Raw genomic sequence first — 27,579 nt, 5'->3', positions numbered from 1 at the left:
CAGACACTATCAAACTCTTAGAGGAAAACATAGGCAGAACACTCTATGACGTACATCACAGCAAGATCCTTTTTGACCCACCTCCTAGAGAAATGGAAATAAAAACACAAATAAACAAATGGGACCTAATGAAACTTAAAAGCTTTTGCACAGCAAAGGAAACCATAAACAAGACAAAAAGACAACCCTCAGAATGGGAGAAAATATTTGCAAATGAAGCAACTGACAAAGGATTAATCTCCAAGATTTACAAGCAGCTCATGCAGCTCAATAACAAAAAAACAAACAACCCAATTCAAAAATGGGCAGAAGACCTAAATAGACATTTCTCAAAGAAGATATACAGATGGCCAACAGACACATGAAAGAATGCTCAACATCATTAATCATTAGAGAAATGCAAATCAAAACTACAATGAGGTATCATCTCACACCGGTCAGAATGGCCATCATCAAAAAATCTACAAACAATAAATGCTGGAGAGGGTGTGGAGAAAAGGGAACACTCTTGCACTGTTGGTGGGGATGTAAATTGATACAGCCACTATGGAGAACGGAATGGAGGTTCCTTAAAAAACTAAAAATAGAACCACCATACGACCCAGCAATCCCACTACTGGGCATATACCCTGAGAAAACCATAATTCAAAAAGAGTCATGTACCAAAATGTTCATTGCAGCTCTATTTACAATAGCCAGGACATGGAAGCAACCTAAGTGTCCATCAACAGATGAATGGATAAAGAAGATGTGGCACATATATACAATGGAATATTACTCAGCCATAAAAAGAAATGAAATGGAGGTATTTGTAATGAGGTGGATGGAATTAGAGTCTGTCATACAGAGTGAAGTAAGTCAGAAAGAGAAAAACAAATACAGTATGCTAACACATATATATGGAATCTAAGGAAAAAAAAAAAAAGGTCATGAAGAACCTAGTGGCAAGATGGGAATAAAGACACAGACCTACTAAAGAATGGACTTGAGGATATGGGGAGGGGGAGAGGTGAGATGTGACAGGGTGAGAGAGTGGCATGGACATATATACACTACCAAATGTAAAATAGATAGCTAGTGGGAAGCAGCCACATAGCACAGGGAGATCAGCTCGGTGCTTTGTGACCGCCTGGGGGGGTGGGATGGGGAGGGTGGGAGGGAGGGAGATGCGGGAGGGAGGAGATATGGGAACGTGTGTATATGTGTAGCTGATTCACTTTGTTATAAAGCAGAAACTAACACACCATTGTGAAGCAATTATACTTCAATAAAGATGTTTAAAAAAAAAAAAAGAAAGAAAATTCCCTTCTAAATAATCCATGTTTCAGAGAGAAAATCATAATGGAAATAAGATATTTTAAAATGAGTTATAATAAAAACATGAAATATCAAAATTGGAAGTATAAAGTTAAATGTGTGCTTGGATGGAATTTTATGGCTTCAAATGTATATATTAGAAAAAATAAAAACAAAAATCAATAACTGTAAGTGCCAGCTCAAGAAATTAGAAAAAGTTAAGAAACTTAAACCCAAAGAATACAGTATGAGAATAAAATATAAATAGCAGAAATTAGTGAAAACACACAACAGAGGTGATCATCTATTCATCTTCAACATACTGGTGTCTTCTTGATTTCATGTGATTAGCGATTATACTGACAAACCCATTCCCCATTGTGATTGCATGTGTTACTTTAGTGCACTTTTTTGTGCATCTTACATTTTACTCACTGGTTTTCTGGAGTCATAGAAATTATCTGCTTAACTACAATCAAGAGATTTGCCTTTTAGTGGGTGAGGTAAGGACAGAATATAGAACTTTGGTGAGCTTGTAAAGCTGGGAATTAAAAATCCAACTCCATATCATGGTGAGAAATTTGAAGGTATAATACCCTCAAAGAAAGGGAGACAAAAGGGATTGACTGGGCTTCCCTGGTGGTGCAGTGGTTGAGAATCTGCCTGCCAATGCAGGGGACACAGGTTCGAGCCCTGGTCTGGGAAGATCCCATGTGCCGCGGAGCAACTGGGCTCGTGAGCCACAATTACTGAGCCTGCGCGTCTGGAGCCTGTGCTCTGCAACAGGAGAGGCCGCAGTGGTGAGAGGCCCGCGCACCGCGATGAAGAGTGGTCCCCACCTGCCGCAACTGGAGAAAGCCCTCGCACAGAAACGAAGACTCAACACAGTCATAAATAAATAAATAAATAAAAGACCGTGAATTTCTAAAAAAAAAAAAAAGGGATTGACTGCCTCTGCTTGAGCTTTCAGTTAAAAACAATCCATGATATATTCACCACTAGACTGCTCCACATCTCCCATGGATTTGTTTTTACCATCAGAGTAATCAGAAAAATCTCCAATAAAAAAATTAATATAAAGTCATTCTGATCAGTATTTCCTTTCAAGTGACTGGCAAAAGCAACACAGAAGTGAAGAAATACTCTCCAACCAATCTGTACAAAAATCCTACAGAAAGAAATCTGCTGAAATTTATAAACCAACATTATAAAACACAAAGGAATAATCCACCAAGTCAGAATCAGCAGAATTAGAGTTGCAGGAGGCTTAGACATTAGCATTATCAGGTATGTGCTTGTATATGTACATATCTTTAAGCTTTCATTTATATTTTACATATAAAATATATGATATATTCATGTTTATGTATCATATATTTAATTCATATATAATTTAATTATATTAATAAAAAGATATTTTAAATATATATTTTAAAAATTATAAAAGTATAAAAGGAGAAGATCAAAAAGGGAAAATTTGAAAAAATACAATGAGAATTTCTAGAAATTAAAACAGTCACTAAAATAAAACTTAACAAACAAATCAAGTGGCATATTAGACACAGCTGAAGAGTGATTAAATGAAATGAAAAAGAATCCTAAGGAAATTACCAGGACTGCTACTCACAGTCTGGGTAGCAGACTTTTGATTTACTGCTTTTGTTACAGATTTATCATTCTCAGAAATCTGTGTATGATAAATAAAAACTTTACTTCTGTTTATTAGCTATTCTAAACAATTTTTTACTCCAGTTAATCACAATTTATATATAAAATAAGCAACCATTGACCCTTGGCCCTTGGCTACATGTAATTCAATGGTTCGATATTTTAATTTACGTGAATTACCTTAACAAAATCTCTATCAGTCTTCTCCTTCCATTCTTCTCCAAATACAGTAGAAAAGGATCCTAAAGCTAAAAGAATAATAGTGTATTCAGTAAAATGAAATTATTTCTTTCACTTAGTTCCTTAATAGGTAGGTTTGGAAAAATAGTAAAACTACATTTTACGATACCTTGTTCATTAAAAATTGTTTCATAATAAATGATAGAAAGTCATGATAATTTCTTTTGAAATACTGTTTTTTAAATTATAGAATTTAAAGAAAGTTTATGTCACTACAATCTAAAAATACACAACTCACTTTCATAATAGTTATACAGACAGTAAGAAAAAAATGAGGGTACTGTAATAGTTACTCTGAATTAGTTTTCATTTGTAGAAGAGAAACATATTAAAAAGTCAAACTGATGCTACTACTATTAGATTGCCAAACTGTTATAACTTTAAATTTTTGTATTCATTTCAAAAATAATTATGTAATTCATATTTGAAATATTAATGGACACAGCATTCTTTGGGAATAATTCCCACAATGAAATCTCCTTTAGGAAACATTCTCAGCTATAGCTTGTTTGTATTTCTTGATAAAGTTGTCAGGAGCAAAGTCAAACCATCTATTTTCAAAAGCTTCTTAATAACACTCTGCCCCCCACCGGACAACAGAGGTTAAGGTATATAGATACATATCGCTTTTCTCTCCTCTGCGTTGCTAACTCATTTTGTCAGTTACAGGACCAGACAGTAAAGTCATATAATACAAATGTCTAAGCTGTGACACAATAGGCATCTACCTTTAAAAATTAGGTAAGTACTTTCATCAACTACCTGTAATTATCTGTATTCTGTAATAAAAGTATTGGTTTTCAAATGCAGAGAGAAAACTATGTATTGGCAATTTTTAACAGAAAAACTAGTTTTATAAATGTAATTCTTTAAAAAAACAAAAGTAAATCTCCTTAAAGGGATGTGCTGTGACATGCATAACATATGGACATATTTTCTGTTGTAAAAGATTTACTGAATGTTTGCAGTCTTATTACGCCTTTAAGTATAAACCTAATGTTTATACTTAATATTGAGTTAAAGTTGTAAAGTACTTAGGTTAGAATAAGACTATTCATTGAAAAAGTACTAATAAGGGTGAAGAACGGCAACAGTTTAACATTATATTGATATTAGGATCATGGGGACATGATATAAAGAACAGATTTGAAGTTTTTAATAAATAAATTTAACTACAGTGACCTAAAGAAGAATTTCATAAAATATCAAATTTATATAGATGTAGTAGCTTAATCAGAAAAATGAAGTCCACACACTAAAGAGACAAAATTTTGTTTGTCCTGAAGAAAACCTTATAAAGAGAAACTTCACTGGGAAAAGAATACTGAATGGAAATATAAGATGGAAAAATTAAATTTTTGTCACATGGAATTTTTATTATACTTCTTCAAACACATATATGTATAAACATTCCACACCTTCAAAGAAAGTGGTATCTATATTTTCTCTCAATTAAAATTCCATGCCCTAAAAAAATTCAAAACCTCAAGAGCCTTATGAAATATATCCATAATCAAATATACCCTTAATCTTCAAACTCAAAAGAATTATTTTCATAATGTAAAACCACTGTTTTAAGTATACGGTCTTCATAAAGTCCCTATGTACTCTGGAACTGTAAACTTCTAACTGTTGAAATGAAAGAAACATCCATTAAACAGCATTTGCTAAATTATTAATGTTTTAGATTGCTACTCTACATAATAATTTAGTCTGAGATAAACAAAAATGCTAAAGAGTGCAAGAAGATAAACTGGGTGTAAAGAATGTCATGCCTCAGTGCATCAAAACTGGTAAGCTCACTTTTATCATATATACAAATGTAATTCTTATTCAATGATTAAATGGTAAGAATTCACTAAAATTATTCTGGTCTGAGAATATTTACTATTTTTTAAAACTTCATTTTAAAATTTCTAAAAAAATGTGAAACAATTTTAAACCATTCTATATTAAATGCTGAAAAATGTCTTTAAAAGAGCAAAATGAAATATTAGGAAGAAAAGAACATGAGAGTGAGATGGAAATCCACCAAATTTAGATCTTCAAAGTTACAATACAAACTTATAAGTGTTAATCTTTGTTCCTCCTCCAAGTAACCAAGAACAGTTTCTGACAGGGTAAGAAACTCATTTTCACTTTTGTTTAATTTCAAAATGTCTTCATACAAAATAAGTACATGTCAAATTGTAAGGACTCCTACTTAGGGAATTCCCTGGCGGTCCAGTGGTTAGGACTCCGTGCTCTCACTGCTGAGGGACTGGTTCAATCCCCGGTCAGGGAACTAAGATCCCACAAGCCGTGCGGCATGGCCAACAACAACAACAACAGCAACAACAACAACAACAACAAAGGAATCCTACTTAGATAATCCCAAATAGAAGTATGTTTGAAAATTATACTACTGGCCCAAATTACAGAAAAATGAACTCATTTGCAAACACATCACTGTTTAAAGATAAAAATACTCATGAACCTATGAAATATTACATGAAATTCTCAGACTATATCTACTCTTCTATATAGTTTCCTATATGATAAGATAATTTCAAAATATATCAATACCTTAATCCATTAATAGAATATACTTCTGGCAAAAGAAGTTACATGGTATTGGGGTAGAAGGAGGGTTGAGAAGCAAGAAAAAATTTTATGTCAATAACATTCAGCTGACAGAATATTTTAAAAAGAAAAACTATAGCAGGAAAAAATTTCAAAACATATTTTCTAAATCCCTATTAAACTAGGGATTGCTAATTAAATTGCTCAATTGAAGAATTGAGCAATTTGGTCTGTAGAGTAACCTAGATTTGAGATAATTTCACAGAAAACAAAGAACTTGATTTATAAAAACCTACAAATAGCAAATCCTATGAGTAAAACAATATGAAATATTTGATCATTCTTATTTTGATTATTTATGCAGCAAATTTTCAAATTCATTGACCTAAACTGTTTAGTTAAAAATTATAACTATACACCAGCAGAAATAGACTTCAGAAAACAATTTCTTCCAGGTCCTATTTTTCGCTATCAGAATTTTGTATCAAACAATTTTCTCAAATCAACAAACCCACATTTACTATAAGAAAAATACAGCATTTTAATTTCAAAATCTCTAGTGAGGCTTTTACTATTCAAATATATAAGGTTAAAAAAAATCCAAACATTCATTATTTTAAATAATACATTTAATATAACAAAAGGAAATAAAGAATGCTACTATATTGCCTAATAAAAAGTACTTTCCTCCTTAAAAACCTTTTTAAAAAAGCTATAACACCTTTAATAGAATGATTATACAAAACATTAAGGCTAAAACTTACTGTCATCAAACACCCCAGCATTAGCAAGCAATAAAGTGATGATTTTAGGGTCTTTTTCAAGTTGCATGACATGTTTGCTTTCATTTGATAGGAGAGTGCATACATTAATAGCAAAGTCCACTTCATTTGGGAGTCCAGATAATAGTGAAAGCACCAATTTATTATAATCATTTGGCGAATTGAAGTCCATAGACAGCCCATAACTTTGACGCAGATAATCTAACAAAGACAAAAACGAAAACACTGTTAAGTATATCAAGGATTAGAAACCTTTTATGGTTAATATCTTCTGAATACAGGACAGAAGCTTGTTTTCTTTTATAAAATATAAACTGAGTAGAAGTTTGGAGTTCAACTTTCTAAACTTAAGTGAAAATTACATTCCTCAAAAAGTATTAAGATATAAAAAATGTACATATTCTGTTGGATATCATTGTGAAATTACTATTGTATCTTTATTTTAATTTACCTAATCTACATTTTTTATTCTTGTATTTCAAGGGACTTATTCCGATTTTTAAATACTATAAACCAGAAAGACTGGTTCCTTTCAAATTTTTAACAATATCATGTTTCTAAACACGCTGCCTACCTTCTTTACCCAATTTTGGGAGGATTATTACTTGTTTAGGTCAGACTTCTTGCCATATAATATATAAAATTCATGCTTTTTAGTTCTACAGTTCTAGGAGTTTTGATAGTCTTTTAACCACAACCACAATGGAGATAGTATTTCTATCACCCCAAAAAAGTTTCTTTACGCTCCTTTGTAGGTGATCCTCTCTTCTATCCATAAACAGCCACTGATCTACTTTATTTCAAAATGCCAATTAAACAGAATCAAACAATATATATCTTTTTGTGTCTGATTTATTTCATTTAGCAAAATGCTTTTGAGGTTAATATCCATTTTGATGTGTGTATCGGTAGTTGGTTCCTTTTTACTGCCATAGTATGGCTGTAACATAATTTGTTTATCCATTCCCTAGTTGAAGGACATTTGGACTGTGTCCAGTTTTTGGCACTTCTGAATACAGTTGCTGTAAACATTCACATACAGGACTTTGTGCGGACATATTTCTTCATTTCTCTTGGATTGCTGGGTCATACAAAGTGTATGTTTAACTTTGTAAGAAACTGTGAAACTGTTTTCCAAAGTGGTGGTAACATTCTGTCTTTCCACCAGCGATGTATGAGAGAGTTCCCGGTGCTGTACATCCTTGTCAGCACTTAATACTGTCAGTTTAAAATATTCTGAATATGAGTCACTTATCTAATATTTGTTTTGTAAATATTTTCTCCCAGATAGTGAATGGTTTGCCTTTTCATTTTCTTAACAATGTCTTCAAAGAGCAGAAGTTTTAATTTTGATGAAGTCTGATTTATAAATTTTTACCTCTACAGTTCATGCTTTTGTGTCCTAACAAATCTTTTCCTAACTAAGATTTTATGTAGGAGACTTAGAACATTTTTAGAACTTTGAAGGTAGGGAAGATGGGATTACAGAACACTAATATATTTTATACTCATAATATACACATATTAGAAAATGTTATATTTCTAGAAATACTGACTCTTAATTGGTGCAGTTTAGGCCTTGGCAGCTACGTCCTGAGACATATACCCCTAGTACATTTTTCACATAAAGATCTAATTAGTTTAATGGGAAAAGGCAAGAAACAAGAGTTAGAAAACTGCTAGATGAAACATTTCAGAAAAATATGGATTTGAAAAAAAATCTTTTAAAAATGTCACTAAATGGGATGCAAGTAGGAATCTATTGTCACAACATGCCACAGAAGAAAATCATGTAAGTAAGAAACTTCTTCATTTCCCAATGTAGATATCTGAGGAGACACCTCTTCAATTCTAAAATATTCTAGGAATTTCTCCAATAAGAAGTATCACAATACAGTTATAAATGAATAAGACACCGATTCTTTATAATATTTAAGGTTGAACAATAATATATTGTTCATTTCTTATAATCCTGAAAAGTAAAATTTCTTTTAAATAACATAAATATCTGGGGAAAATGTAACATAACTTCTGTGAATATAGGAATAGATTTTGATATTTCTATACTGCACACTGGAATTGATCATGAGATGCCAAGTCTCAGCAATAATTAAGTTTTTAGATTCCACAAAATTTTCATGCAAATCTCTTCAATAGAAAACAAATTGGAACCTATATTCAACATCTGTCACAGTCTTCTTTATGTGCTTTCAATATGATCTTGGAATTGTTCTGTTTGCTACTGAAGAATAACAGATGCCATCATATACGCAATTCAATACATCCTTACGTGAATGACTTTGCCAAAAGTCATCTCCAATTAAAATAAAATGAATAAATATGATAATTATGAAAAGTCCTCTAATTATATGAGGCTTGGTAAAGATTCCTAAGATAATATATGAGAAAATGCTTACAAGATTTTAAGAGCCTCCCTTCCCATCCCCAAGGAGGTATGATTAAATAGCTACAATGTTATAATCTGAATGGGATCGGAAATTTTCAACATTCTTGACTCAATGTTTATACAAAGGCATCACTGCTGACAAACTAATTTAATCTGAGGTAATCTCTTTGTTTTCAGTTTAGAGGAAAGGAAGAATTGTTCCTAGAGTGCTGTTTACATTACAGATATTAGACAGTACATTCTTTCCATTGATATTGGCAGTGATTGCTGTAGTTCAAATGTCTGTAAGAATATGGGACATGTAAAGGAAAATCTTTGCTCAAATACAACTGATAAAACTAAAATAATAAATCTTCCTGTATAAAGCTCTCCCAAATTTACGTAACAGAAATGCGAATGGATAGGGTGCTTGGCTTCCTTTGACCAAAATGATTGAATTGGATTAAATGATCACTAAAATCCTTGCTAGCTCTACAATTCTACAATTCTATTAATTTCAATGAGTTGTCATGTGCCAATTTTGCCTTTCATAATTTTTCTACTAAAGATATTGCAAATAAATTTAAAATTAAAAAATTTTAATTTAGAAACTAATTAATATTTTAATTTTAATTTTAAAGTGTAAGAGAAGATGAACAAAAAGTCCTTAGTAATCTATACTACAATTCTGCAGAACTGACTGTATCCAAATCAATACCAAGGAAGAAAGAATAAAGACGGAAACAGAAAGATTAGGTATTTATGGCATGGAAAAGTATGAAAAACTATGCAAATAAAGCGACTATATTTTGATGCCAATGTTTACTAATTCTAAAATTCAAAGCAAAATCTATGAATACTTTTTTGGCCACTTAAAGTCACTGGGCAAAAGGCGTCAGTATTCTTAAAGGAAAATTTGGTCCCATATTCTATCAATGTACAATATTCTATCATGACAATTATGAGTAGAATTGCACTATGAGTAGAATAAATGCCAATTTATTATATTACCTTTCAAAATACTGTATTAGAATACCTTTTCTTAATATCAACAATATAAGCATCTCTAGATAAAATACATTTATCCAAATACATTAATCTAAACCTATAAGAAGAGTAAGGCTGTATAATCAAAGATGTACACACAAATCTTTTAAACATTCTTATTAAAATTTCCTAAGGCTCTTAATCTACCACCATGTAATTCTACTTTGGTGTTTATTTACACACACACAAACAGACACACACATATATATATTGACAGCTATGAAGCTTACTATATTTCCTTAATGGCATTTGAAAAGAATCATCAGTGAAGGATTTGTTTTATATATTGATGGTCATGTTAATTTTTAGAACACTGTCATAATGTTGCTATGGCTCCTTCTAGAAAAATAAAAAGCACCTTCAAATTCAAAATGCTGCCCTGAAACACTACCTCTTTTCAGTTTGAATTAGATATATTGTAGTCTGATGTTCCCCAGCAAGTCCTAGTTTTTTTTTCCTGTCATGAGTCCCCAATCCTGATTTTGTCAAACATGTTACATATGTTACATAACTGCTCAGATTCTCCTTAAAAAAAAAAAAAGACAGACATATGACAGCATATCAGAAAGGAGTTATTGTAACACCAGATTAAGAAATTGTCATTCCCTTAAAAATTGTGTAGCTCTATCAATGACTTTCATTACCTTCTGAAATACCAGAAATATCTTTTTTCTTGAAGTAAATCATGTTTAATTAGGGGAGGGGGACAAAAAAAAACACAACAGATCCAGAAAAAAATTTCATTTTAAACAAGATCTAATGTAGAAATGGGTCAGTTTGAGAAACTGGAATGGATACCAAACTATATTTAAGCTACAAGAATGGACAGTTCTGCTGTTGATGAAATATAGGAACAACACAGTTACAAAATGGTCTTAAAGGTCTTTAGTACAAGGGCTCATTCAATGTAGGAATACCCTCTATAACATCCTTGATTTAGATAATGGTCATTAGCTCTTTTTTAAAACAGGAAGCATATCACCTAACAAGTCACCCCATTTTATTTAATCAGCTTAAGCTGTTAGTAAGATCTTCTACATGGTGACTTAAAATGTTCCCTTTTAACAGTAGTTCTTGAGGTAATAACTTCTCATTAAAGATAAAGCTAGATTTGGTTTGCCCTCACCACTGCCACCACCCCTCCCAAGCTCCAATTATACAAAAGCATCAGATGAAAGCCTCTTCTAACGGAGATCACAGATTCTAGGAGATTCTGTTTCCTCAGCTGATTGGGGAAGAAACAGAGTCAAATTCAACATGAAACAAACTGAAAATAGGTAATGGAAAATTTAAATCAGTAATACTGGCACAAACGAGGGAGCTTAAAACTAAGGATTACCTAAGAGATTGGTATTAGTACCAATGAAGAATAATAAAGATCTAGATATTGTATATTTTATAAGGAAAAGACCCTACCCTTGAAAAAGATGTATCTCCTCTTTTTCAGGCCAAATGTTGGTGATTAAAGAAAAGAGATGCTGACCTCCTTCAGAGCTTCTCCTAGGCATCACCGTCTCAACCCCCGAGCCACAACAACAGAACTCCCATCTATTCCGTCTCAAGAACCTCTTTATTAGACTCTCAACCTGATTATTTCCAACTTGAGTCCTGTTCTTTTAGCTGCAGATTCCTCTATAACCATTACAAGAATGACATGAATGAAAAGAATCTTAAATCCCTGGTACCATGGCAGGAAAATAGTTGAATAGTAAGAAACATTTCTGAGAAATTCTGGTGCTGGGAATTCCAGGAATTGTAGAAAATCTAATAGATGCTATGAGTACTCCTTTAGCTTCCCTAATCCTAACAGGACCTTCCTCTCCTCATTTTAGTAACTATTCAGGTTAAACTAATCTTTAGACAAAGAAATAATTTTAAAACTTCACTTGAAAATACAGGTATATTTGTAACTCTAAATTCCTGCAACTAAAAATCTTATATGCAGGCTATGACAGAAAGGGCCCTCATACCAATTAGTTCAATTCAATTCATTGGATGATGTCTATTTTCCTAATTCAAAACTGTGGAACTATGCCTTGTTCATTTCCAGTGATATTTACCTGACACACTGTGTTGCTGGTAATTGTAGGAAGATGGAATTGCACCAATAGGAAGCTGTGGTTTGGGATTGCCTGGTGGTACCTCATCATCATCCTCCCCAAAATGATGAACTTTCTCGTACTTTTCTAGGTAACTGAAATAGAAAAACAGTACAGCAAAGATTTAAAATAGATTTACATCTTGTTTTTTAACTCCCACCACATATATCTGTTTTCCTTTTCTAGAGGCCCTAAATTTAAAATACTACTACTACTAATAATAATAACAAGATACCACAAACCTCATATTAGTGGGACAGTCACTTCAGCAGTAATACTGAAGACAAACTCACTGTAATGGTGCTAAAAGTGTTTTTAAATTTTCAGAAAAGACCACACCACTGCTCAAATAAAATGTAAAAGTAAAGAATACCAAAGGCAACTACATGTAGATGAACAGTACATTTTATTTACTGCTTAAAAATAATTATACATGGTCACCGTAAAAAACCACGTGAAGGGGCTGTCCCTGGTGGCACAGTTGTTGAGAATCCGCCTGCCAATGCAGGTGACACAGGTCAAGCCCTGGTCCTGGAAGATCCCACATACGCAAGAGCACTAAGCCCATGCGCCACAACTACTGAGCCTGCACTCTAGAACCCGTGAGCCACAACTAGTGAGCCTGCATGCCGCAACTACTGAAGCCCGCGCACCTAGAGCCTGTGCTCCGCAACAAGAGAAGCCACCGCAATGAGAAGCTCGCGCACTGCAACGAAGAGTAGCCCCCGCTCGCCACAACTAGAGAAAGCCCGTGTGCAGCAAAACGAAGACCCAACACAGCCAAAAATAAATACATAAATTTATTTAAAAAAAAAAAAAAAACACATGAAAATGAGAAGATTTCCTAGCCTCCACAACTCACTCATCACAGATAACCACAGGTTCATGTGCTTTCTGTATATTTTATGTGCGTGTTTTTATCTAACAACATATTTTAGAGATCTGAGCATGTCAATACACACAGTACTATCTCAGTCTTTTTTTTTTTTTTCTCTTAATGTTTATTTATTTGGCTGTGCTGGGTCTTAGTAGCGGCATGCAGGATCTGGTTCCCGACCAGGGATCGAACCCAGGCCCCCTGCATTGGGAGTGCGGAGTCTTAACCACTGGACCACCAGGGAAGTCCCTACATCAGTCTTTTTTAATGGCTGTATAATATATGGTCCTATTGATACATCATAATTTAACGAGATCTCTAGTGCTGTAACTAGCTATGTTCAGTTTTGCTTTTTGCTATTACAAGTCATGCAGCAATAAGATTAATCTCAGCACTTGTTTAAATATTTTTCTCTCGATAGACACTGGAAATGGTATTATCAACTTTAAACAGCAATACGCCCAAATTCTCACCCAAAACTGATGTGCCCAATACATTTTGACCAATTTATAAGATAGTTGTGTATTCCCCACTGGATCACCGTTACAGGGTATGGTCAATCTTCTTAATATTAACTAGAATTAAATTCCCAAATTTACAATAAGATTCCCAGAAGAAAGATTTTTAAATGGGGAAACAACTGATCAAATCCCTGTCAAACACAACAATGTAACTAATGAACTTGTTACTACACTTCATAAGAACTTAAGCTGATTAATACCAGAGTAAAGTTCTAAATGTGATCATTTTATAGATGAATCCTTCCATCATTCCTGACCCAGGCAGGTACTAAGTCCATTAGTCACTATTTTAACAGTCCTGCAGAGGGAGGGCCTAAAGATGGTGGAGGCGTAAGACGTGGAGATCACCTTCCTCCCCACAAATACATCAAAAATACATCTACATGTGGAACAACTCCTACAGAACACCTACTGAACGCTGGCAGAAGACCTCAGACTTCCCAAAAGTTAAGAAAATCCCCACGTACCTGGGTAGGGCAAAAGAAAAAAGAAAAAAACAGAGACAAAAGAATAGGCACAGACCTGCACCTCGGGGAGGGAGCTGTGAAGGAGGAAAAGTTTCCACACACTAGGAAGCCCCTTCACTGGTGGAGACAGGGGGTGAGCAGGAGGGAAGCTTTGGAGCCACGGAGGAGAGTGCAGCAACGGGGTGCAGAGGGCAAAGCGGAGAGATTCCTGCACAGAGGCTCGGTGCCGACCAGCATTCACCGGCCCGAGAGGCTTGTCTGCTCCCCCGCCGGGGCAGGTGGAGGCTGGGAGCTGAGGCTCCGGCTTCAGAGGTCAGACCCCAGGGAGAGGACAGGGGTTGGCTGTGTGAACAGAGCCTGAAGGGGGCTAGTGCGCCACAGCTAGCAGGGAGGGAGTCCAGGAAAAAGTCTGGAACTGCCTAAGAGTCAAGAGACCATTGTTTCGCTGTGCGCGAGGAGAGGGGATTCACAGCACTGCCTAAACGAGCTCCGGAGACGGCACGAGTTGTGGCTATCAGCGCGGACACCAGAGAAGGGCATGAGACACTAAGGCTGCTGCTGCCACCACCAAGAAGCCTGTGTGCAAGCACAGGTCACTATCCACACCTCCCCTCATGGGAACCTGTGCAGCCCGCCACTGCCAGGGTCCAGTGATCCAGGGACAACTTCCCCGAGAGAACACACGGTGCGCCTCAGGCCGGTGCAACGTCATGCTGGCCTCTGCTGCAGTAGGCTCGCCCCGCATTCCGTACCCCTCCCACCCCCCGGCCTGAGTGAGCCAGAGCCCCCTAATCAGCTGCTACTTTAACCCCGCCCTGTCGGAGCAAAGAACAAACGCCTTCAGGCGACCTACACACAGAGGCAGGGCCAAATCCAAAACTGAACCCTGGGAGCTGTGCGAACAAAGAAGAGAAAGGGAAATCTCTCCCAGCAGCCTCAGGAGCAGCGGATTAAATCTCCACAATCAACTTGATGTACCCTGCATCTGTGGAATACCATGAATCATCCCAAAATTGAGACAGTGGACTTTGGGAGCAACTGTAGACTTGGGGTTTGATTTCTGCATCTAATTTGTTTCTGGTTTTATCTTTATCTTAGTTTAGTATTTAGAGCTTATTATCACTGGTAGATTCGTTTATTGATTTGGTTGCTCTCTTCTTTCTTTTTCTTTTATTTTTTATTCCTTTTTAATTTTTTATTTTTAATAATATTTTTTAATTTTTATTTTAATTACTTTATTTTCTTTCTTTCTTTCTTTCTTTTTTTTCTCCCTTTTCTTCCAAGCCGTGTTGCTGACATGGTCTTGGTGCTCCGGCCGGGTATCAGGCCCAAGCCTCCGAGGTGGAAGAGCCGAGTTCAGGACACTGGACCACCAGAGACCTCCCGGCCCCACGTAATATCAAATGGCAAAAGATCTTCCAGAGATCTCCACCTCAACACTAAGAACCAGCTCCACTCAACGGCCAGCAAGCTATAGTGCTGGATACCCCATACCAAACAACTAGCAAGACAGGAACACAAACCCACCCATTAGCAGAGAGGCTGCCTAAAATCATAATAAGTTCACAGACACTGCAAAACACACCACCGGACGTGGTCCTGCCCACCAGAAAGACAAGATGCAGCCTCATCCACCAGAACACAGGCACCAGTCCCCTCCACCAGGAAGCCTACACAACCCACTGAACCAACCTTAGCCACTGGGGGAAGACACCAAAAACAATGGGAACTATGAACCTGCAGCCGGCGAAAAGGAGACCCCAAACACAGTAAGTTAAGCAAAATGAGAAGACAGAGAAATACACAGCAGATGAAGGAGCAAGGTAAAACCCACCAGACCAAACAAATGAAGAAGAAATAGGCAGTCTACCTGAAAAAGATTTCAGAGTAATGATAGTAAAGATGATCCAAAATCTTGGAAACAGAATGGAGAAAATACAAGAAACGTTTAACAAGGACCTAGAAGAACTAAAGAGTGAACTAAACAATGATGAACAGCACAATAAATGAAATTAAAAACTCACTAGAGGGAATCAATAGCAGAATAACTGAGGCAGAATAACAGATAAGTGACCTGGAAGATAAAATAGTGGAAATAACTACCACAGAGAAGAATAAAGAAAAAAGAATGAAAAGAATTGAGGACAGTCTTAGAGACCTCTGGAACAACATTAAATGCACCAACATTCGAATTATAGGGGTCCCAGAAGAAGAAGAGAAAAAGAAAGGGACTGAGAAAATATTTGAAGAGATTATAGTTGAAAACTTCCCTAATATGGGAAAGGAAATAGTCAATCAAGTCCAGGAAGGGCAGAGTCCCATACAAGATAAATCCAAGGAGAAACATGCCAAGACACATATTAATCAAACTATCAAAAATTAAACACAAAGAACAAATATTAAGAGCAGCAAGGAAAAAGCAACAAATAACATACAAGGGAATCCCCATAAGGTAACAGCTGATTTCTCAGCAGAAACTCTGCAAACCAGAAGGGTGTGGCAGGACATATTTAAAATGATGAAAGAGAAAAACCTACAACCAAGATTACTCTACCCAGCAAGGATCTCATTCAGATTCGACAGAGAAATTAAAACCTTTACAGAAAGGAAAAGCTAACAGAATTCAGCACCACCAAACCAGCTTTACAACAAATGCTAAAGGAACTTCTCTAGGCAAGAAACACAAGAGAAGGAAAAGACCTACAAAAACAAACCCAAAACAATTCAGAAAATGGTAATAAGAACATACATATCAATAACTACCTTAAATGTAAATGGATTAAATACTCCCACCAAAAGACATAGTCTGGCTGAATGGATACAAAAACAAGACCCGTATATATGCTGTCTACAAGAGACCCACTTCAGTCCTAGGGATACATACGGACTGAAAGTGAGGCGATGGAAAAAGATATTCCATGCAAATGGAAATCAAAAGAAAGCTGGAGTAGCTATACTCATATCAGATAAAATAGACTTTAAAATAAAGAATGTTACAAGAGACAAGGAAGGACACTACATAATGATCAAGGGATCAATCCAAGAAGAAGATTTAACAATTATAAATATATACACAACCAACATAGGAGCACCTCAATACATAAGGCAACTGCTAACAGCTATAAAAGAGGAAATCGACAGTAACACAATAATAGTGGGGGACTTTAACACCTCACTTACACCAATGGACAGATCACCCAAAGTGAAAATAAATAAGGAAACACAAGCTTTAAATGAAACATTAAACAAGATGGACTTAACTGATATTAATAGGACACTCCATCCAAAAACAACAGAATATACTTTCTTCTCAAGTGCTGATGGAACATTTTCCAGGAAAGATCATATCTTGGATCACAAATCAAGTCTTGGTAAATTTAAGAAAATTGATATCGTATCAAGTATCTGTTCCGACCACAATGCTATGAGACTAGATAGCAATTACAGGAAAATATCTGTGAAAAATACAAACACATGGTGGCTAAACAATACACTACTAAATAACCAAGAGATCACTGAAGAATTCAAAGAGAAAATCAAAAAATACCTAGAAACAAATGACAATGAAAACATGACAACCGAAAACCTATGGGATGCAGCAACAGAAGTTCTAAGAGGGAAATTTATAACAATACAATCCTACCTCAAGAAACAAGAAACATCTCAAATAAACAAACAAACAAATAAACAAACAACCTTACACCTAAAGCAATTACAGAAAGAAGAACCAAAAAACCCCGAAGTCAGCAGAAGGAAAGAATCATAAAGATGAGATTGGAAAAAGAAATGAAGGAAACGATAGCAAAGATCAATAAAACTAAAAGCTGGTTTTTTGAGAGGATAAACAAAATTGATAAACCATGGGCCAGACTCATCAAGAAAAAAAGGGAGAAGACTCAAATCAATAGAATTAAAAATGAAAAAGGAGAAGTAACAACTGACACTGCAGAAACACAAAGGATCATAAGAGATTACTACAAGCAACTATATGCCAATAAAATGGACAACCTGGAAGAAATGGACAAATTCTTAGAAAAGCAAAACCTTCCGAGACTGAACCAGGAAGAAATAGAAAATATAAACAGACCAATCACAAGCACTGAAATTGAAACTGTGATTAAAAATCTTCCATCAAACAAAAGCCCAGGACCAGATGGCTTCACAGGCGAATTCTATCAAACATTTAGAGAAGAGCTAACACCTATCCTTCTCAAACTCTTCCAAAATATAGCAGAGGGAGGAACACTCTCAAACTCATTCTATGAGGTCACCATCACCCTGATACCAAAACCAGACAAAGATGTCACAAAAAAAGAAAACTACAGGCCAATATCACTGATGAACACAGATTCAAAAATCCTCAACAAAATACTAGCAAACAGAATCCAACAGCACATTAAAAGGATTATACACCATCATCAACTGGGGTTTATCCCAGGAATGCAAGGATTCTTCAAACTATGCAACTCAATCAATGTGATAACCCATAATAACAAATTGAAGGAGAAAAACCATATGATCATCTCAATAGATGCAGAAAAAGCCTTTGACAAAATTCAACACCCATTTATGATAAAAACCCTCCAGAAAGTAGGCATAGAGGGTACTTACCTCAACATAATAAAGGCCATATATGACAAACCCAGAGCCAACATCATTCTCAATGGTGAAAAACTGAAACCGTTTCCACTAAGATCAGGGACAAGACAAGGTTGCTCACTGTCACCACTATTAATCAACATTGTTTTGGAAGTTTTCGCCACAGCAATCAGAGAAGAAAAAGAAATAAAAGGAATCCTAACTGGAAAAGAAAAAGTAAAACTGTCACTGTTTGTAGATGACATGATACTATACATAGAGAATCCTAAAGATGCTACCAGAAAACTACTAGAGCTAATCAATGAATTTGAAAAGTAGCAGGATACAAAATTAATGCACAGAAATGTCTTGCATTCCTATACACTAATGATGAAAAATCTGAAAGAGAAATTAAGCTGGTGCAACATTTACCGGTGCAACAAAAAGAATAAAATACCTAGGAATAAATCTACCTAAGGAGACAAAAGACCTGTATGCAGAAAACTGTAAGACACTGATGACAGAAATTAAAGATGATACAAACAGATGGAGAGATATACCCTGTTCCTGGATCAGAAGAGTCAATACTGTGAAAATGAGTATACTACCCAAAGCAATCTGCAGATTCAATGCAATCTCTATCAAACTACCAATGGCATTTTTCACAGAACTAGGACAAAAAAATTTCACAATCCGTATGGAAACACAACGGACCCCAAATAGCCAAAGCAATCTTGAGAAAGAAAAATGGAGCTGGAGGCATCAGGCTCCTGGACTTCAGACTATACTACAAAGCTACAGTAATCAAGACAGCATGATACTGGCACAAAAAGAGAAATATAGATCAATGGAACAGGATAGAAAGCCCAGAGATAAGCCCATGCACATATGGTCACCTTATCTTTGATAAAGGAGCCATGAATATACAATGGAGAAAAGACAGCCTCTTCAATAAGTGGTGCTGGACAGCTACATGGAAAAGAATGAAATAAGAACACTCCCTAACGCCATACACAAAAATAAACTCAAAATGGATTAAAGACCTAAATGTAAGACCAGACACTATAAAACTCTTAGAGGAAAACATAGGCAGAACACTCTATGACATCAATCACTGCGAGATCCTCTTTGACCCACCTCCTAGAGAAATGAGAATAAAAACAAAAGTAAACAAATGGGACCTAATGGGACTTAAAATCCTTTAAGTCCCTAAATGGGACTTAAAAGCTTTTGCACAGCAAAGGAAACCACAAAGAAGACGAAAAGACAACCTTCAGAATGGGAGAAAATATTTGCAAATGAAGCAGCTGACAAAGGATTAATCTCCAAAACATGTAAGCAGCTCAATATCAAAAAATCAAACAACCCAATCCAAAAATGGGCAGAAGACCTAAACAGACATTTCTCCAAAGAAGATATACAGATTGTCAACAAACACATGAAAGGATGCTCAACATCACTAATCATTAGAGAATTGCAAATCAAAACCACAATGAGGTATCACCTCACACCAGTCAGAATGGCAATCATCAAAAAATCTACAAACAATAAATGCTGGAGAGGGTGTGGAGAAAAGGGAACCCTCTTGCGCTGCTGGTGGGAATCTCAATTGATACAGCCACTATGGAGAACAGTATGGAGGTTCCTTAAAAAACTAAAAGTAGAACTACCATATGACCCAGCAATCCCACTACTGGGCATATACCCTGAGAAAACCACAATTCAAAAAGAGTCATGTACCACAGTGTTCACTGCAGCTCTATTTAGAATAGTCAGGACATGGAAGCAACCTAAGTGTCCATCAACAGATGAATGGATAAAGAAGATGTGGCACATATATACAATGGAATATTACTCAGTCATAAAAAGAAACGAGATTGAGTTATTTGTAGTGAGATGGATGGACCTAGAGTCTGTCATACAAAGTAAAGTAAGTCAGAAAGAGAAAAACAAATACCGTATGTTAACACACATATATGGAATCTAAAAAAAAAAAAAGGTTCTGAAGAACCTAGGGGTCAGACAGGATTAAAGACATCAACGTAGAGAATGGACTTGAGGACACAGGGAGGGGGAAGGGTAAGCTGGGACAAAGTGAAAGAGTGGCATGGATATATATACACTACTAAATGTAAAATCACTAGCTAGCGGGAAGCAGCTGCATAGCACATGGAGATCAGCTAGGTGCTCTGTGTCTACCTAGGGAGGGTGGGAGGGAGACACAAGACAGAGGAGATATGGGGATATATGTACACATATAGCTGATTCACTTTGTTATACAGCAGAAACTAACACACCATTGTAAAGCAATTACACTCCAATAAAGATATTTAAAAAAAAAAAAGTCCTGCAGCTACCCACCCCTTTGCTTTTATAGTACAGACAGCTGAGATGAGGGAGGAGTGTATCAATGAACGTATATGGTGATCTCAGAAGTATTATTTTCTTTTTAGTACCAAACCTTAACTTTCAAGGTGGGATGAACGAAAGTTATACATTTACAAACAGAAAAACTAATGACATGGGAAGTCATCACCATTCCTCATTTTCCCCTTCCAGCTTTACAAGGCACAATAATTCACATCTTTGAGACCAGAAAGGAATTAAACTGTCCCTTTCCATTCCTTCTAAGTTCTCCATATAAGCTCAATTTGAGCAAGGAACTCTTTCTTAGCTGGCAGCTTGATAGGTAACGAATCCAACACTTTTCTCTACTGTTGGAGATACAAAAGCAGAGACATATGCCCAGATATAACCCCTGAGCATTAAGGACAGCATGCAGCTGCATACATTTCACCCTGACCCAGCAGATAGAATTTACAGTCTAAAAACATAAAACAAAACAAAACAACATGATTAAAAAGAGACAGTCTCTCTCCATTATAGACTCACGATGGACTTAAATGGGTAATAAATCAAGGCTATTCTTTTTGAATTTCTAACGCAGATATCATAAAAAGAAGAGTATATATAAATTTGGACATAAATAGCTGCTCAAAAATTGTGACATTCTCTGCAAATGAGGGATTATCTACATCACATGAAATAATTCAGGCAACAGTACTAATAGAGATATTTTAGAGAGTATGGTCTTTCAGAATTGAACTCACTGTGGAACCGTTAAAAACAAGCTAAAGATAATTAATTCTTATTAAATAATTTTTATTTAAATATAATCAAAATAACAATGATGTAGAACTTTATAATCAAAACCTTACACTAATAATATGTTTAAGATGCTGTTTATAAATTTGGTACGCATAACTGAGCACAGTAGATTTAAAATTCGTGTTTTTTATTACAGCTGGGGGAGAAGACAACACTATTAGTAAAGAAAGACCATAAATATTATCTTTTCCCTCCCGGAACACCCAAAATGGAGCATAAGCAAAATGGAGTGACTGACAACACCACAAGTACCAGATACTCACAGTAAATAGTATATATTATATACATAAAGCCCTTCATAATTCAAATTTTCGTAAGATTTTTTAAATATACGACTTCTGGTCCCATGGCACATTCTAACCCCATTCCTCCAAACAGATTCTTTACATAATTCCAATCCCCAGAAATTTATGGTTTAGGCAAATTGTTACAATTTTTGAAATTTTTATTTCTCTGGCTTGAGGGTCAGTGCTTGTTCTCATTCATGATTAAATATTTCCAGCTGAGACTCAACCTTTCTTAGTTCAGCTGAGGTACTGGCACCCAGTTCTGATCTCTTGTCCCCCTCAATAAATAAGCACAAAGCCCTTTTTTGGTTTTTCAAAGAGCTATACTTCTAAAAACTAAAAGGTATTAATACACAAGAGAAAGGAGCTAAAAATACAAAGTTATGTTTCAAAGTCTAGGTCTTCAGATTTAATTCTCTATCATAACCCTGAGCTTACACACTGACAGATACACGGTGTTCACTTATTAAATTACAAATGCTAGACTACACATTTCTCTTTCTTCTCAAAGCCAATTACATTGCTATGAATAGTTACTATATTAATCAAACAGGTATTTACAGAGCTCTTTCAGTAATCTGTCTAGTAAACGACAGATTTAACTCAAGACTGGTAAAATACTGGAATCCAGATGGCAGTCACTCCCTCATCGGCAACACAGAAAACTAGGTTCCTTAGTTCAACATTAGGTACAGAATCAGGTGGCATGAGTTATATCTTCTTTTTTTTCAACTTGGCACTAATTTATTTTGTGGTGGATTCTATGCCATAGGTGACAGATTTAGAAGACAAAAGCAAATATGAACACTTAGCATATAATATTGGAATTATTTTAAATGGCACTATTCAATTAAAAAGCTTAATACATGTGACCAATAAAATGAGAGGAAAAGAGTCCATTCAAAATAGCATCAAATAATATAGGCAGTTTTGCTATGAATGTGGAAAATTTTAACCTCTTGCAGTATCTGACAGATTAAGCACACAAAACATAAATTAGTTTACAGAAGATTTAAATATAATCACCAATAAGACTGATTTATTAGAAATACAATGATTTCCTTTTCAAATCTCCATAGAAATTAAAAAACTGATTATATATCAATTCACACAGAAAACCAAAATAAATTTAAGATTAAATATTGTATAAGGTATATTCCCTAACTGCAATCAATTCAAAGACATTATTTTTCTAAAAAAGAAATTAAACCCTTGGAAAATTAAAAATAATTTTATGTAAAAGTAGAGAAACTAGTACAACAGTAACCCATCAGCAGATATCAAAATTCATGGTCAATCTTATTTCATCTATAGCACAATTAACTATATTCACAACACTTTTAAAGCAATTCCCAAGTATCTCATAACTTTATTTGTAAATATTTTGGTAGAATTCTTAGAAATTAAAAATATGTATAAAAACTTTTTGAAATGTTTTAAGAAAAGATGGCAGTTCAAGGAACGCATATTCATCTCGTCCCTTAAATCCAATTGCAATGAACTTTGAAGAGTAAAAATAGAGGGATACTGCATAATTTCTAAGTTAGAAAACTTTCAGAAATTCTGGTTCATTAAAAGCAACTTCAAGGATTTACAAGACTAACTTGCAAAACAATTCTTGAGAGAGTAACATGGTCTAGTGGAAAACAGAGGAGATCTTAAGCCAAAACACATTAAAAGGCAAATTCAATTTGGATTTCCTTTAGCCACTAAGGATCAACAAAATATGAGGGTGTGTCTGATAATAGGATCCAGAGAGTGACAATTATTTAAGAAAAAAAAAAAGTGTAGAAAGTTGGGTTGAACTCAGTGTTTGTTGAAAGAAGCAAAGTCCTTTAAACTTCACCTTATAGCTTATTTGTCAAAATGAACTGAAAGACCCAGGGGTGTGGGCACCTATCAGAAGCACCAGCATGGAAAGACTGGTATCATCAGGTAATGGGACCTCTATGGACATGGTGTACAAGAAATTTCAAGATGAAACACCCCGGCACAAAATCAAATATGGTGACATACAAACAAGAAAGGTAATGACATTTCTTTGCCCAGGATTATCCCCGCAAAGAGGGGCAGGAAAAGTAGATTTGACGATGTAGAAGATCACCTCTGTAATGCAGACGGCATGCCTGAGAAACGGCTCCTCACAGAGGGGAAAAGAATGAAAACAATGGGGTGTACAAAAATGAGACATATATGATAAACAGGAGGTCAAACAAAGGGGCAAAAAAAAAGAAGTGGCCCTGAAGGAAAGACCAGAATAAATGGAACAGAAGCAGTATCATTGAGATAACAGAAGAATTTCTTTAGCTAAAATGCTTAATGGGTATATTAAAAAGGTTCCTGGAGTGTCAGGGTACAAGGACCACCAGGCAAAAATTAATGAAAAGAGAAAAACACTCAGACATATCCTGATGAAATATGCAAACTTCAAGGATAAAGACAATTCCTAGAAATACCCAGAACCACCCCTACTCCTGAAAAGTTACACAGAACAGTTGGGCTAGGCTCTGACTTCTCTTCAAAATTAATTGTCAAAGATAATAAATAAGTATCAGAGCTTTGAGGAAAAAAAGTTATTTCACAAGAACTCTCCACCCAATCACATTGCTCAACTAAGACAAAAGAAATTCATTTTCAGGTATGTAAAGACTCAGTAAGTACTCTACTTGATGAATCAAAATTAAGGAATGTTTAAATAGCAATACAGATGATTAAGGATGTGCACAGAAACTATTAAAACTCAGATATTAGTCTCAATTGTAACTATCATATTACAAAAGAGAATGCACATTGGTAATTACAAAATAACATGTAAATGTAAAACTAATTTAAAAAATGTAAAACTATTAAAATAATTTGAAAATGATACTCCTGATATGCAGTTCAAGAACTTTTCCACAAAAATGAAAAATAAAAAGGAAGTAGTAGTAAGAAGAATTAAAACTGTATTCTGCGTGTTACTTACACAGGAAGAGTGATCAAAATGGGTTTATTCTCATAGTTAATATTAAGGGAAATATGTTCTTGGGAGTGTTTCTAAGCTTTTTACAAGTGTTTAACAACAAAAAGTCAAGATCATTACTTTCCAAATCACTAGAGGGAAACAAAAACATTAATGTATGTAATATGCAGAGAAAAGAAGAGAAAGAATACCCTGTGATATAGCAATTATACTCTTAGGCATACACCCTAGAAAAAACTGGAAACAACTCAAATATTCACAAATGATAGTATGAATAAAAATACTGTGGCATATTCATACAATGAAATAGTATATAGTAATGAAAATTAATTAACTAACATAGATCAATACAAATGGCCAACAACAAAATGTTAAATCAGTTCAGAATACATTATGACTCCATTTATAGGCAGATCATAAGCAAAAAATTAAATATTTTTTAAGCAATAGATAAGTATGAGGTAAAACCACAAAGAAAAGCCAGATGATAATTATCACATAGAAAATAAGCTAGGATTTATCCCTCAGAAGAGAAATGCACACACAGGGGGCTTCAAAGGTATTAGTAGAGTTTTATTTGTTTTATTTTGTCTTGTTTTGATGTGGATAAACTTGCAGGTATTAAGCTTTTTTGTGTGTGTATGATAAAATTTAAAACTAAAAAAAAATTTAGAACATCGGAAAAAACAGCAGTGAGTAATTTCAAACTTAAAAAAATATATATTTCCACTGCTATGTAAAATGTTTCCAATTACAGAAAAGGATTAGCATCTCTCTGAAAACTAATCTAGCAAAACTCTTGACAAAACTTCATAAAAATTACAGTTAAAAAAGGACTACATATATAAATACTAGAAAAAACAATCTATTAATATTTATTAAATATACACACATACTCAAGACTGAAGATTTTATTGCAGAAATCCAATGATACTTCAAGATTTAAAATTTTATAACATTAAACTCACCTGTAGACTAAAGAGAAAAATATTATCTAAACAAAGGATGCCAAAGGTTATTTAATAAAATGATGCATCCATGCTTCATTGAAAATAAATTTAGTTAATGAAGAATTCTAGAATATTCCTCCTTTTGATCTCTCGTATGGTCCCTTTGTTATGCCATACACATCGAATAATTCCCAGTCCACTCCTTTACCAGTATAGGCTTACTCAGAACATTGCACCTTAACTTGATCCAGAGTTCTTGCTTCTGTAGAAAAGTACCCTTCAAAGTGGGGCACACACACAAGATACTCCAAGAGGAAGAAACACTTAATGGATGGGTTGACACTGCCTCCCCCCTCCTTCACTCCATTTATCTGGCAGTCCATATGTTACTCATCCCATGTGAGACAACATGGAGGGGCTAACAGTGGAATCCTCATTCATTCATTAACTTCTGACCAGTGGAAACTTCATCATTCATTAGATTCCATGTACTATGTCTGTGCATGTCTAGGTTAACTGGACATTTAATTTAAAATTTATGTAAAAGATTTTATCTAATTTTAACTAAACCACCTCTCACAAAAATAAGATTAAAAGATCCCTTCAAAGAAACTACAGTTTGACTAGTGCAAGCAAACAAACAAGAAAATGGCAGAGCTAACACTTCTCACGTGAGCTCATTATCAACAATACTGTGAAGTAAAAACAATGGCAAAGCAATCAGATATGAAAGAAGAGGGCCAAAAGATTTCTACATTATCAAAACCCACCTATCTGAACTGTGAATTTATATGCCCTGACCTTGCCCTAGGCCAATGTTATACTTTTTATGTTGGTGACAATTTGTAAGGTGTTCTAAGTATCCAGAATTTGAAAACAAATCTCTACGTTTTTCTCAACAATATTTTTCAAGTCACCGAAACTTAAAACTTATTAAAGCTTAAAAATAAATATTATTTCAAGTACATGTAGTGATAAATATTTACAAGAGTCTTTCCAAGGCCAACTTCCATATCACTGGGAAAACATTTCTTTATTTTCTTATGATAAAAATAGCTGAATTAATACATGAAAAATATGGCAACGAAATACTGTTAGAAAATGACAAGAAATCACTACTAAGAAGTTGAAGAAACAAGGATTAGAGCAAATTATACTGTGTGGGAGGTTTTCTATAGAGGTGAACTCAACTACAGATGTTTCTAATATATCTGAGCTTATTGTATTTACTTGGTTCTCTTTAAAAAAAATGAAATTTACAAAAAACTATCAATACTTTTTGGTGAGTCTTTAAAGGAAAGTAGTACCAAAGATACACTCTCATAAGCAAATGGCTTTTACAGAAAGAAATTTTTCAGAGAAACATGTTAATTCTACTTAAGGCCACAATGAAGAAGCAGATACTTTAAATGGGAAGGGGAAGAAGAAGTTGGGGGGAGGGGATGACGGAAGATGAAAGAGAAAGAGGATAGAAGGGAAACAGGGAAAGAGAGGGAAGGTTATAAGGGTAAGATCAGACATGTGAAAATCATTTACTGCTCATGTAACAGGCATGGTAATGCAGCAAAGAAGTTGAAGTCACAAGTGACAAAAATGGCGCAAGATGATTTCAGTGTGGTCAATTATATAAAAAACATCTTTGAAATAAGGCAAAATCTTCAAATGTACTTCATAATGAGATGTGAAGTG

The 27,579-nt window shown here is 34.8% G+C and overlaps 1 protein-coding gene across 1 annotated transcript in view; it reads right to left on the bottom strand.

Annotated features, from left to right (window-relative positions):
- ARID2 (AT-rich interaction domain 2) overlaps positions 1-27,579 on the bottom strand; it is a 179,886-nt gene that overhangs the window by 67,558 nt on the left and 84,749 nt on the right. The window contains 3 exon segments of the mRNA XM_036865790.1: positions 3,145-3,212; positions 6,531-6,749; positions 12,042-12,175. Of these exon segments, the coding sequence (XP_036721685.1) occupies positions 3,145-3,212; positions 6,531-6,749; positions 12,042-12,175 (421 nt within the window).

Source organism: Balaenoptera musculus, chromosome 10, assembly GCF_009873245.2.
Source record: "Balaenoptera musculus isolate JJ_BM4_2016_0621 chromosome 10, mBalMus1.pri.v3, whole genome shotgun sequence".
Taxonomy (NCBI): Eukaryota; Metazoa; Chordata; class Mammalia; order Artiodactyla; family Balaenopteridae; genus Balaenoptera; species Balaenoptera musculus.
The sequence above is the reverse complement of the archived record's forward strand: the minus strand, read 5'-3'. Positions and strand labels throughout refer to the sequence as shown.